The 15,178-nt window shown below is 36.3% G+C and overlaps 1 protein-coding gene across 3 annotated transcripts in view; it reads left to right on the top strand.

The window, feature by feature from the left end:
• Positions 1–15,178, top strand: part of XPR1 (xenotropic and polytropic retrovirus receptor 1) — a 210,217-nt gene that overhangs the window by 126,525 nt on the left and 68,514 nt on the right. For all 3 annotated transcript variants that reach the window (XM_049634136.1, XM_049634138.1, XM_049634137.1), the window contains 2 exons: positions 2,110–2,211; positions 13,467–13,690. In XM_049634136.1, the coding sequence (XP_049490093.1) occupies positions 2,110–2,211; positions 13,467–13,690 (326 nt within the window). The remainder of the gene's footprint in view (positions 1–2,109; positions 2,212–13,466; positions 13,691–15,178) is intronic.

Raw genomic sequence — 15,178 nt, 5'->3', positions numbered from 1 at the left:
TCCTTTCTTCCCTGCAAAATCGGTAGAATCCTGCATTATCTATTAAGTTCTAAAGCATAAGAAATAAAGAAGTAGATATACAAATAAAACTCAAGGTTTTGTGTAGTGGTATTTTTTTTCACATTTGCGTTACTCAAATTAAATGAATAGATTTGACATGCTTATTAGAACTTCATTTTTTTTAATTAAAAAAAATTTTTAATGTTTATTTTTGAGAGAGACAGCGTGCGAGAGGGGCAGAGAAAGAGGGAGACACAGAATCTGAAGCAGTCTCCAGGCTCTGAGCTGTCAGCACAGAGCCTGATGCACAGTTTGAACTCAAGAACTGCGAGACCATGACTTGAGTTGAAGTCGGATGCTTAATTGACTGAACCACTCTGGCACCCCTACAACTTCACTTTAAACTTTTGTTTTTGTTTAAAGTATCTCTGATACAAAGAAATAGTATATATGTAGGTGTTGCATATTACTCAAGGAAATACCATTTTCTCTTATTCCTGGATAGTTGAATTGTTTAAGGGTTTTGGGGATTGCACTAAGATTTGAAACATCTGAGGGACATAAAAGAATCTATACTTTTTCCTAGACATTTTAAGCTTAGGATGCCCGAGAGATCCAGAAATAGGATAGTTCTGTATTATAATTAGCATCTGGAGTCTAGTCAAATCTCACTTGGGCAAGAAACATACCCATTTAGGCTTGGGGAGGTGGGTTTCCTGAAGACAGTACATATGTCTGTACTTACGATATTCAGTAAATTAATAGCTATATGATAGAACTCACAAAGTGGACCCAGCCTGCAGAGACATATATTGATTGGCCTATACTGTGTTTTTAAAATATCTAGATTTTATGACTTCTCCTGAAAATTGGAAGATCTGACAACCTTAACCACCTATTGCCACAGGGCAGCAACTAGCTAGATGGACATATGCTCTCACTTGCCAGAATGCATACCACTCCTTATCCTGAAGATGTCTGTTGCCATTTATCACTATACTTGCACAGTCACCCATTTGCTCAACCCACTTATGTTCATACCCAGCATCTGTAGCCTTAAAATATCTAATTTATAACCATCAGTCTACATTTTTCTATGCTGGTGCAGCTAAGTGAAAATGAGTTGATAGCAATTTAATATAGTAGGAACAATTGATTCATTTTTTTTTTCCAGGAACATATTACATATTCATGTCTTCATTTTTGTTCCTTTTTTTATTCCCTGAAATATTTACTTTTGCTGAATCCTATTCATTTTCAACTCCCAACACCTTGACTCTTCCTTGATCACCTCTGTCTCCAGTAGTGTCTTCCTGTCCCCAAGTCTTAGAACACTTATTTTCTCCACCACTGTAAATTTATCATAGTGGAGATTTAGAGTCTCATCCAGTTAAAAAATGGCTGCATTCCTATAAAGAGGCCTTTTAGTAGTCTTTTCTTAATATGGTTCACAATTCATTGTTGTCATTTTGAATACTAAGAAAGTAGTAAGTTTAAATTTTATTTCCCTAACGTATTTTTTTAAGTTTATTTATGTTTTAAAGTTTATTTATTTATTTATTTTGAGAGAGACAGAGACAGCGCAAGTGGGGAAGGAGCAGAGAGAGAGGGAGAGAGAAAGAATCCCAAGCAGGCTCCATAGTGCCAGCGTGGAGCCTGATGCGGGGTTCAAACTCATGAAACTGTGAGACCATGACCTGAGCCAAAACCAAGAGAGACAGAGCTTATACAAGTGGGGGAGGGGCAGAGAGAGAGAGGGAGAGAGAATCCCAAGCAGACTCTGTTCCCTGCTAGGGCAGAGCCCAACTCGGGGCTCAATCCCAGGGACCTTGGGATCATAGCCTGCGCTGAAATCAAGAGTCAGACGCTTAACCGACTGAGCCACCCAGGTGCCTGGTTTTTGTTTTTGTTTTTGTGTTTGTGTTTTCCCAATAGGCTTCACGCCCAACATGGAGTCCAGTGAGGGGCTTAAACTCATGACCCTGAGATCAAGATATGAGCTGAAATCAAGAGTCAGATGCTTAGCCCGCTGAGCTACCCAGGCACCCTTTCCCTAGCTTTCTTAATTGACCTTTGGTCATTAAATTTAAATGTTTTCCTTGCTTTCAGTTACAGATGAGGACACAGTAAAGAGGTATTTTGCCAAGTTTGAAGAAAAATTTTTCCAAACCTGTGAAAAGGAACTTGCCAAAATCAACACATTTTATTCAGGTGAGTAGTTTTTTGGTACAACATACAATAGAATTTCTGCTGTTACGGAAAGAGAAACTCTGCATGTCATTGTTTATTTAACCTTCTGATCATTATTTTAAAATGGTGGCTTGTTTTCCTTCCTATACTGCATTTTGGGATGTTTTCTATAGCTAAGGTAGGAATGCATCTGGTGCTTCAGTATTTAAGCCTAATATGGTCATTGCCTAGATTCTTTTGCAGTTGCAAGGATTTGGGAACCTCCTTGTGAACCAGTACTTTGTAGAGCTTCGCTCAAGTCCAGGCTAAAGCTTTAAAGACTCAGAAATTTGATTTTATCATCTCAAAGCTAAATTACAGCTAAATAAGCTAAATAAGCAGTTCCTGCTTATTAATTACATTTCTTTTGTCTTTCCATTGTATGGAATACTCATTTCTATCTCTCTAGAGCATTGTCTCCAGAGTGGCATCTACAAGATGCTATTGGAGTTGAGGAGGAAATACTAGAACTTCTATTTATTTATATCTGACCCTTTAAAATTCTGTTTTTTATATATGTTTACTCCCCTAGTCCTTTAACTTCTGTTTTTCTGTCTCACAGAGCTCAAGTTTCTTGACTCCTTCATCTATTCCAGTTGACAAGACCCCTCCCAGAATTACTTCCCTCTCTGTTAGTCATCTTAACCGTGTTGTCCCTTGTGCTTTTTAAATCCTTTACCCTCATTGCTTTGTACTGCTTCTGCCTAGCAAAATTCCAACTGTGAACCAATCCAGCCTTTCCTTCTCCATGCCTATTCCCTGGGTGCTTAGGATAGCTGGGGGAAAAAATCACATACCAGAACAAGTTTGAACCAGTGTAAATTCACTGTTACATTCTTAACTGTGTCTTCAAAGCTACCCACAGGTCCTAATCAGTGCCCTTTTCCATGCTCCAAAATATTTTTCTGGACCCAACTCCATTGTCTTGAATTTTCTGACCCCACCATCTTCTCCATCATGCTCATTATACTATACTCCTTCCTTACAAATAAAAATAAAGGCCTTCAGCTCCTGTTGGTGTATAATACTTATGCAGATCTAGGCCACCCCTCCCCCCAAATACTTGTTCACATTCTTACCCTGATTTATTTCCCTCCAATCTTTTTAGAAAAGATATCCCTCTTTAGTCCATGGCAAATCTCTGCAACTACTGATTAAATTTTAGCTCCTCAAGACCTTGCACCAGTAATTATTTCTTCTAAGAATTAGTAAATAAACGCATCGTTGATTTTCCTTTTAACTGGTTTAATCTCCTTAGCAAGTCACTGCCTTTTAGCAAAAAAGAAACAAAAAAGGAAGCAAATGCCTTAGTTCTCCTCACCTCTCCCTTATGGCTAGACTTCCTAGGCAAAGAGAGCAGTTTATGCAGAGACACAGAGCCATGAAAGGGCATAGCATGTCCTTTGCACTACACTGTAAGTACCTAGAATGCAGAGACAAAATGGCAATATTATTTGAAACTGTGCAGTGGATAGATTTTCAGCAAGGGGAAAATGTACAGAACAATTGCAATGTGCAAGAACAGAGATAATTTCCATAATTAGGAGTAGGAGTGAAAGAGGAACTAGCAGTGTAGACAGAGAAGGAGAGGGCAGCCATGTAATGAAGAATGAGGAAGAGGAAGCTAGGAGGAAGGCATTTGCAGGGGAAAGAGTGTTTAGACTGAGAAAAGGCTATAGGATATGACCTATGCCTGTAAATGAAAAATATAAAGGCCAAGTTTATTAGCTTTTTTTTTTTCCTGTGATTTTTTTTGGAAAGATCTCTGAGCCCAGTTCTATGTGGATTATTGAGATCACAAAGAGTAGATAATGCTTGTTAGTATACAAAGAAAAAAAAATATCTACTGTTAATAAGAGATATATATACTGCGTGTTAAGTTGTAGTAAAAACTGTATACACATGTGACCCATCATACCTAGTCAGATATGTGTATTTTATGTATGTTTGTATGCATCTATATATGTGTGTATATGCAGTATATTTAAATAATTAATATTTTTTCATGGAATAATATCCTTACTATGTGTAGTATATATTGTTTTCTATAATTATTTCTCTTTGACTTATAATATGCCAATTTATGATCCACACAATTGCTTTTATGACTCCATATTGAGTTATAACCCTAGTTTGAAAAATGGTATCTTAAATTTCATTATTTTTCAAAAATAATTTTAGGCTTTCTACTATTGAAAGTTTGGAGGCTGTGATTAAATGACTTCCTTTTTCCTAGTGTGTTGGCAGGACCAGTAGGGCATGTCTCTTGATGTCACCACAGAGGAGGTACAAATTGATAGTCTTCAGACTGACTTTTTGCCAGGTCAGGAAGTGATGGGTAATATGAAGACATGATTGACAGAAATAGAATTTGGCTCTTGTTCTAGACAGTATCATTTTCCTCCTTATTTAGCCACCTGCTCTGTGGCAGATTATCTTATAGACAGCAATCCTCAGAGACTAGGACACAGAAAAACTATAAATAACTAAAATAACAGGGATGAGTTTAGTGTATAAACCTACCTCCACCACTTATATCTCACAGATTATTTAATGGTCAGCTAATAATGGTCACTTTCAAGTGAGATATAGTCTTGACTGAAGCTTTTAAGTACCCCCCAAAAAATGCTATAAAAGCCAAACAAAACATAGAATGAATACTACTAAAATGTACATATTTATTTTCATACCAGTTCTGTTACCTACCAGTTATGTTTTGGATTTCTGAACCTTACTATTTTTTTAGAAGAAGTTTACCATTTAACCTTCTTAGGCCTCTATGTACCTTGTAAGATGAGCAAATTCATTCCCAGTCCTCTAGGGTTCCACATGTAATGAGTTAGAAACAATTGACAATAGTTTGATGTCAGTCATGTAAGTCATTGTATTGCTCTTTATTTTATTTATATTAATATATAAAATCTTTTAGACTGTGGGAGGAGAGGGAAGTTTTTTTAAAGGAAGGCTCCTTTTTGGTGATAACATTACTAATTACTGAAGTCTCCTAGGTCTCTTTTAGTACTAAAAATGGCATCAATTCTAGAGGCGATAGTGTCAGAGATCTTTTTTTGTGGTGATCAGTAATATCCTTTTCCATTGGTAATATTAATGACTTCATGTTACAATACCTTTCTCTTTGAACCAGTTTGCTTTCTCTCTCCATTCAAAATACTTACCTTCCAAGCCATGTTTTTATGTGCCTACATAAAAACAAAATGTTAGAATGTGTCTGTTGCTTTTAATATTCCATTATTAAAACAGGCAAGCCTTTTTAAAAAATGTTTATTTATTTTGAGAGAGAGTGCTATAAGACCCGGGGGGGGGGGGGGGCGGGGGGGGGGGGGGGGAGAGAGAGAGCATCCCAAGCAGGCTCCGCCTGTCGGCTCAGAGCTCAACACAGGGCTTGAACTCACGAAACCATGAAATCATGACCTGAGCCGAAATCAAGAGTCAGACACTTAACCTACTGAGCTACCCAGGCGCCCCAGTTGGAATGTTTTAAATAGCTAAGGGCTTCTTCCTTTGTTTCTAAACAGTCTGTTTTTTCTGACCTGTCCTAATTTTTTGGCTTCAATTATTCTGAATTCACAGCAATTTTATGAGCTTTTCTGTTCTTTACCAAAAAAGAGGGAGGGAGGTGGGAAAGGTAGGAGGGAAGGAATGAAATTACAGTAGTGTTATTCAGAAGTATGAAAATTATGGCATTAGAAACAGATTTATTTCTTGGCTATAGAATATTTTCAGGCTTCATATATATGCAAGACCAATTGGATAATAGTTACTCAGAACTATTCCTATTACAGTTATTCCTGTAATCCTATTAGGTCTATTTTTCTTTATTCTTACTGAATTTGAAGCATTGTATATTATTATGCCACTGAATGTGTGTAATAAAACATAAGTATGTCTTTCACTGAAATAGTAAATATTCATTTTACAAGTGATCATATGTATCTAGTACCCACATAGCTAAGTTATGGCTTAATGACTGATATGTGTGTATGTGTTTGCTTGCATATGTGTAAAGACATGGATTAAGTATATATTAATTAGCGTGATCATGGGTCTGTGATATTGTTTAAAATTCCCATTGTCCTATTATTTTTTCCTACATCATGATTCTCTTGAGTTCATTTCAACAGAATCATTTACTTCAGAGCTATTAAAGAATGGGGAGGTGGGGAGAAGTTGGAAATTATTTATGTACTATCCACATATCCACTGTCCTTCTCTTCTGTCATATCATTTCTTTCTTTCTAAGACTGAGAAGATGGGCAATGTCCATGGTCATGGAGTAACACAGTTGCCGGATGGCATCTTAATAAAAAAGCCGATTGTCATCAAAAGTAATGTTTTTTTTAAACTGTGGGTTGCAACTCTACACATGGGTCAGGGAATTAAAATACGAGGGGTCATCTCGGGTATTTAAGAAATATATATGGGCACCTGGGTAGCTCAGTCCGTTAAGCATCTGACTCTTGATTTCACCTCAGGTCATGATCTCATGGTTTCGTGAGTTCAAGCCCTGCATCGGACTCAGCGCTGGCAGCGTGGAACCTGCTTGGGATTCTCACTTTCCCTCTCTCTCTGCCCCTCCACCACTCATGCTGTCTCTGTCTCTCTGAAAATAAATAAACTTTAAAATAAAAATTAAAAGATACATGAGAAGAAATAGTAGAATGGAATAGTAGAATAGCTGTTGTGTGTATTGGTCAACTGTACTATTTCTTTTATGTACAATATGATACTTGGTATTTTCAAATTTTGCAAAGTACTGTGGAAAGTGACATGAAGAACCATTGACTTTGCTTAGAGGAAAAGAGAGGGATTGAGGAAAAGCCTACACAAGAAGTAAAATTTAAATTGCATCCTTGAAAATGCGTAGGCATCTCCACATGCTCTTGGAGTAGCATATTGAGGATAACAGTCGGAGAGGAGTTGGAGTGCAGTGTTCCAGGGAAACACCTATCCAGATGCATTGTGAAATCAAAGTACATGACATATTTGGGATTGAGGAGTATAACAGATAGTCTGCTGAGGCTGGAGTTGTTTTAGACACATGGAAATTTTAGACTTCAGTATTTGAGGTGTAACAATCTCAGGTAATAAGAATTCCAGATAAAAGCACAAAAATGTCATGTAATATAACAATTAACTACCCTGAATCATCTAGGATGGGTCAGCCGTCTTACAAATTTTGTATTTCAAATAATACTGACATCCATAAATTGAATTAGCAAGATCATAACATTGCAAGATAAGTATACAAAAAAATCAAAGTATTCTAAAACACTAACGTTGTTTTATCAACAATTATTCTTGAGTTGCATAACTATAATAGCTTTGTTATTAAGATAGTTTATAGTTCTGAAATAACTTTTCTCTAAAAGTAAAATATATATAAATCTGGTGAAAACTAAAAAAAATACCTTGTTGGGGTCCCTGGGTAGCTCAGTCCGTTGAGCGTCCAACTCTTGATTTCACCTCAAGTCATGATCTCATGGTTCGCGAAATCAAGCCCACATTGGACTCTGCTCTGACAGCTCAGATGTACTCTGTACTCTCTATCTTTCAAAATAAACAAACAAACAAACAAACAAATAAATAAATAAATAAAAATAAGATCTCGTTAACCCTAATGTCCCTAATGTCTTTAAGGGACATATAGGTGCTTTGAAAGTTTTGAATGGTTATTGGAAATTTTTATCAAATATTTTATTATCTGAGAGCTTATGGCATTAAGCATGTATTCTTAAAATAATCTGTTCTCATTCAGTCACTGGATTTACTGGAATGTGTAGAGATTGGAATTTATTGCCAAGATAGGCTATTTTTATCAGTATTTATAAAATTACTTAGAAATATTCATTTTTATTTCTTAAGTATATTTGTAGAGTTTAATTCATAGGCCAAAGTACATTTTTGTGTACATATATACCTTTTCCCAAATTCTGTGCTGTCCCATATATTTGAACTTTTTGGAGCCCTGACTCTAGAAAACTGTGGTGTCATTGAAAAATAGATTTGGACACTTGTCAAAAGCAGTGTTTCTCATCCTTTTTAAACCTATTGATAAGTATTAAACCCTTTTTCTAAGTATAACACTGTAACTATGGTAATATTGAATTCTTTTTTGAAATATGCTTTATATTCCCCTACTTCCAAACAAGGATTTTCCTTTATGTGCTCTTCCATTTCCCCTTAAGGAAGAGAATCACTGGTTCAAAAACTGCAAAATACCCCTGGCATTTATTATTCCTCTATTTCTCTATAGGCACTTGGATTACTAGAGAGTTTTTCCTACATATTCATTCATTCACTCAGTCAACAAACATTGATTGAGCCTACTGTATGCAAGCTCTTATAATATAAAGATGATGATGATAGTCCACACAAAAATTTATATGTGAATATTAATAGCATAATTTATATAGTAAAAAAATAGAAACAATTGTCCATCAACATGCATATTTAAACAAAATGTGGTATATCCACCCAACAAAATATAATTCACAATAAAAAGAACAAACTCCTGTGGATGAACATCAAAGTCATTATGTTAAGAATCCAGACAGATGCAAAAGACAACACATCGTATGATTCCTTTATAAAAGTAAAGGAATTTCCTTCAGAAAAGACAAGTTTATAGAAACAGAAAGCAGATCAGTGGTTACTTGGGGCTAGGGGTGGGAATGAGGAATGACAGCCAGTGGCCATGACAGAAGTGTATGGGATGTTGGAAATGTTCTAAAATTGAATGGTGTTGATGATTGCGCAACTCCACAGATTTACTAAAAATCACCAAACTATGCTTACCATCGATGAATTCTATGCTGTGTAAAGTATATCTGAAAAAGCTATTAGAAAACTGCTCACCATTAAAACATGAAGATTTTTTTTGCTCTCAAGAGAGAAGCATTGGCCTTAGAGAGCTCACGGTTAATGAAACAAACATATAAACAAAGAATTATATGTTCAGTGTGCTTTGTATGCATGTTTGTGGTCTAATGAGAGCCCTGTAGCGGGAGTTTCAAGTTGTAGCTGAGAGTTGTTAGGCAAGAAAGACTTTATGTAGAAAATAATATTTGAGGTTAGCCTTGTAAAATGAGTGAGGAGTTTGCCAGATGGGGAGGCATTTGTTTCATGACATTGCTGGCATGCAGGAAGTAACAGTTCTTCTTTCTTTCCATTTTTTGGACTACTTTCATTTTTAATATCCATATGATGAAAGATGTAAATAATTACAAAATTTATGTATTGACATTTGTGGCTAAGGATGGTAAACAGATAGCAAATTCGTGTATCAGTCTTTTAACAGTAAAAGTTGATCATTCATATACTTACGATTTTCTGGCTTTTGGGTCTTACAAGTTACCTAAGATTTTTAATCAGCCAAGTAATTTATAGTTGACCTTGTCTCACATTCTTTCATTATATATTGTGTATGTATTTGTGTATACTGTTTTTTCATATGGCTTTTTACTGGTTAGGGCATAAATATTTAAGTTGTTAATAAAACAGAAGTGTTATATGTATCTTTTGATCTAGAAGCATCACGAAAAAATTACTGAATCATTAAGTGCACAGTGAACCAAGAAAGAACCAAAAAGTTCTATATTGTTTTTGATCAGAAGGATAGTAAGATAAACAACTTTGCAGTGGAAATGCTTGGCTTTAATAAGAAATTTGAGATTCATTTTGCCTTTTCAGTTGGAGATTTGAAAATAGGTAAATAGTTCTTTTTCTTACAATATGGATGATTAGGAAGAAATCCTGAAAACCTCTCAACTACAAAACAGTAAGATGCAGCATAAAATATGCAAAATTAATTAGATACAAAATAAAACAATATGCTTAGTATGGCTAAAGACATAGAAGAATATCAAAACCATGAACAAAGAAGAAACGATCAAAATTGACTTTTTAAAATAACCAATTAGGACTTTTAATAATTAAAATATAATCACTGAAATTAATATCTTAACCAGTTAAACCTGTAAATTAGGTAGAGATTAAGAGAGAATTTATAGGAGCGCCTGGATGGCTCAGTCAGTTAAGCGTCCGACTTCAGCTCAGGTCATGATCTCACTGCTTATGAGTTCGAGCCCCCTGTCAGGCTGTGTGCTGACAGCTCAGAGCTTGAAGCCTGCTTCAGATTCTGTGACTCCCTCTCTCTCTGCCCTTCCCCTGGTCATGCTCTCTCTCTGCCTCTTAAAAAATAAATGTTAAAAAAAATTTAAAAAAAGAGAATTTATACACTTGAACATAGAGCTGAAGCAATTACCCAGAATGCAACAAAAAGAGGAAAATACAAACTATGTAAAAGAGCGTGAAGTCAAGAGGCCATAGTTTGTATCTATGATTTTGCCTTGTCCGCTACCCTTTGCCTTCAGCCAGAAGCCCAACTGACTAGGGTTCTTTAGTGGATAGAATGACCCAGATTTCAATTCCTAATGGGTCTGAATCGTCAATAATTCTTTTCTTTGATGTCTGTGGCCTCCCATTAATTTTTATTACTTGTCATGGAAATACTAGGATATATTCCAAAGAGTCTCCTGGGTTATGGACACAATCCTCCCTGCTCCTATTGTATATCAACAATTCACTTTCCCCTTGGTCATTGGGATCAATCACTAATCAGTAAACAACTTCTTTGCCTACTGGTTCAGTAGTATGATGAGCCCCAAATGGCCAGGTGTTTCTCATCTTCCAATTCAGTGTAACTGTTGTTGTATTCCTCTGAAAGAAGCATTTCTTCTTGAGAACTAACCAATAGACAGAGCTCAAGTTGCAGACTGGGAAGCAAAAATTGGGTGAGTGAATTTTTAGTATAGTAGTGAAAGGAGCCACTCCCACTTCCATTCCTTGATTCGTAGACTCTGTATTTTGACTGTGTTTGCGAAAACACCAATATAATGGTCTTAATGCTATAAGGCAGAACCCTATTCTTCAAGAGTTTTGTCTCTCATTTTAAGTCTTTCTTTGAGCTAGCAATTTCTGGGTATGTGGTAGGACCATTATATTCCATGGATATGCTTATTGTTTTACTACCTTTGCTGTGAAATGAGTTTTTTGATCAGAAACAAAGCTGTGTAGTATACCATGAAAATGGATAAGACATTCCAGGTAATAGTGGTGCTAGCCAGAAATGTTATGAGCAGGGAAGGCACAACCATATCAAGAATACATTTATTCCAGAGAGGACAGATCTGCCCCCTGCATCCAGTTGCATTCAACCTGCCACTAGGTGGCTGACCGGTACTTATGGGGAATGATGCCATTTCTGGGGCTCAGACAATGCTGGCATCTGCTGCCAGATAAGAAGCTGTATTATTAGGTGCATAGCTGCATACCAGGTGCTAGAGGCTGTGTTGATTTGCTCCAGTGATGATACCACATCTAGAATGGCAGCTGACATCGGAATGAGCACTTGATTACATTTGCCGTGATCCACAGTCATTCTTCAAGATCCATACAACTTCTGCACAGACTAAATAGATGAATTAAATGGGGAATGATAGATATCAACATCCCTGTATCTTTCAAGTCTCTGGTTGTGGCACTAAGCTCTGGAGTTCCCCTAGGAATGTGTTTTTGCTTCTTGATTATTATCTTGATAGGGAGAAGTTCTTGGAACTTCCACTAGTCCTTCCGACAATAATGGCCCTTATCCCTGGGTCAGAGTCAATGTGAGATTTGTACAAGTGGCCTGATGTTTCTATTCCAGTTATACATTCTAGAACTGAGAAAGTAATCATAGTGTGAGTTCATGGACCATCTGGGTCCACTGTGAGTTAAACCTGAACACTATAAATCTCCATTTGACTGCTGGACCAAGTGGCATTTGGAGTCTCTAGAAATTTGCATCAGTCCAGAGATAGCATAATTCTAAGGAGGCCTCTGAGATTCCATCCTCCTCATGTATTCTCTATCTTTTCCCAGTTATTCAGTCAAACATCTATGTAGGTGTTGCTCTGAAGGGATTTTGCAGCTGTATTCAGGGTCCCAAATCAGTTGACTAAGAACGGGAGATTATTGGGGCACCTGGGTGGTTCAGTTGGTTAACTGTGCGACTTTAGCTCAGGTCATGATCTTGTGGTTCATGAGTTTGAGCCCCATGTCGGGCTCTGTGCTGACAGCTTGGAGTCTGGAGCCTGCTTCAGATTCTATGTCTCCCTCCCTCTCTGCCCCTCCTCTGCTTACACATATGTGCACGCACTATCTCAAAATAAATCAACATTAAAAAAAAAAAATGGGAGATTATCCCAAGGAAGCCTGACTACTCACATAAGCGATTAAAAGAGACTGAGGTATTCCTGAGGAGAGAGATTCAAATCATGAATATTCACGAGGTTGTACAACCATCACCATTATATAATTCCAGAACATGTTCATCATCCCCGAAAGACCCTATGCCCATTAGCAGTCATTCCCCATTCTTCCAACCCCCTAGACCCTAGCAATCACTAATCTGTATCTGGGTTTGCCTGTTCTGGACATTTCATATAAATGGAATAAGATAACATGTAGCATTTTGTGTCTGGTTTCTTTAACTTACCATGGTTTCTTCAAGTTTCATTCATGTTGTAGCATGTATCAGTACTTCATTCTTTTTTATGACTGAATAATATTTCCTGTGTGTGTGTGTGTGTGTGTGTGTGTGTGTGTGTGTGTGTGTGTGTTTCACTTATCCTTTCATTGGTTAATGTACATTTAGGGTTTTTTTTTTTTTACTATTTTTCCAGGTTTTTTTTTTTACTATTGTGAATACATATTCATGTATATGTACAAGTTTTTGTGTGAACGTATGTTTTCAGTTCTCTTGGGTATATACCTAGGAGTGAAATTGCTGCATCTTAAGGTAACTAACTCTATGTTTCACTTTTCGAGAATGGACAAACTGTTTTCCAGATTATAATGTGGCTGTACCATTTTGCATTCTCACTTTTCACGGCTTTTTAAATTCTGTATCTTCATCTGTAAAAACAAAGGGTACACTTGAGGTTTTACAGGGAGGGAAACGTGGGATAGAATGATAGGATGAAATGTTACACCAAAACATTTTTTTCCTATCCAGTTCTAAATATTACATGTAACATTTTTTTCCCTAGAAATTTTAGGGAAACAAACTGGAATAAATACTAAAAATTCAGAAGTCAGTGAGAACTTTACCAGGTTTTTTATCTTGATGTTTTGAAATTCTTTTTTTTTTCTTTCTTTCTTTTTTTTTTTAACAGAGAAGCTTGCGGAGGCTCAGCGCAGGTTTGCTACACTTCAGAATGAGCTTCAGTCATCACTGGATGCACAGAAAGAGAGCACTGGCGTTACTACACTGCGACAACGCAGAAAGCCAGTCTTCCACTTGTCCCACGAGGAACGTGTCCAACATAGGAATATTAAAGACCTTAAACTGGCCTTCAGCGAGTTCTACCTCAGTCTTATCCTGCTGCAGAACTATCAGGTACTTCAGTTTTTACCCTGGAGAATGGAATCTTCAAATAATTGAGAAATTTGGAATTAACCGTGAACTATACTAACGGGCCAATCCAAAAAGGGAAATCTTTAGCATGTCATTATTTTTTAGGTTCTTAATGTGATTTCAGTTGTTCTTATTGGCTAAAAACCACATATCAAAGGTAGCAAAATAGTGTAACAAGGTTTCTATTTTGGGGGCGCCTGGGTGGCTTAGTTAACCGTCTGACTTCGGCTCAGGTCATGATCTCATGATTCGTGCTTTCGAGCCTCACATCATGCTCTGTGCTGACAGCTCGGAGCCTGGAGCCTGCTTCAGATTCTGTCTCCCTTTCTCTCTGCCCCTCCCCCGCTCCCACTCTGCGCGCGCTCTCTCTCTCTCTCTCACTCACTCTTTCTCAAAAATAAACATCAAAAAGATTTGTGAAAAGATTTCTGTTTTTGAAGATCAGTTTTTGAAAACTTTTTGTACAACATTCACTATATTCACTCACAGCTTGCTTCCTAATGGTTTGCTTCCTGTTTTTAGAGGCATCTGTGGTAGTGGTGAATAGAAATAAGAAATTGTGTATGTTTACCCAACCACCGCTGGCTATGTAAGAGCTTTATATTCCTCCAAACCTATAGCAAAATTTCCACAAAGGCAATTAGACAGTTAACTTTCCTGAAACTAACACTAATAATATTATAAAAGATACTGACTTTTCAATTTACAACTAACAATCCTTCCAATTTTATTATCTGCAGCCTGCAATATGACTCTGTGATAAAAAAAATCTTTATGGAATTACTGAATCACTATATTGTACACCTGAGACTAATGTAACACTGTATATTAACTACATGAGAATTAAAATAAAGGGTTTTTTTTTTAAGTAGAAAAGAATTCTTGTGAGAGAAAAGAAATTAGGTCACAGCAAATATATATAGAGACTGAATATCTATGCAATTAGGATATATGACTATTTTTAAAATCCAATCTGTAAAGCCTTACTACCATGTACATTAAATTATGGAAATTGAAGGCATTTATTAATTTCTAATTCTTTACAGATTTGTTTACATAGTTGACTCTATAACAGATTTATAGAAAAACAGATGATTTGTTCAATAATAAACATTTCAGTAGGCAAAAGCTTCTCTAATCTCTAAATTTAGTGACTTTACGTACTATTCTTTTTCCATTTTATTGTGATTAGTACTAATAATCTGTGGTTAGAATCATCACAGGATGAAAACTCAAGATTATACAACAAAAGTATTCTAGGGGTAAATTGGGAGTTTTAAAATAAGAAGACATTATAGTCTCATATCTGCAGTAATCTAAGCTGTTAATGCATGTACTTATTTCCATCTCTTTCATAATTCTGTGTTCTTCTTTGATAATTTAATATTTTATCATTCAAAGAAGAATAGTAAAGCATATCATGAGAAATTATTTTCCTTTGAAATTTATCTATAGCATTATAATTTGTAT

The sequence above is a fragment of the Panthera uncia genome, chromosome F1, assembly GCF_023721935.1.
Source record: "Panthera uncia isolate 11264 chromosome F1, Puncia_PCG_1.0, whole genome shotgun sequence".
In the NCBI taxonomy this organism is placed as follows: Eukaryota; Metazoa; Chordata; class Mammalia; order Carnivora; family Felidae; genus Panthera; species Panthera uncia.
This window is presented reverse-complemented; position numbering and strand designations above follow the sequence as displayed.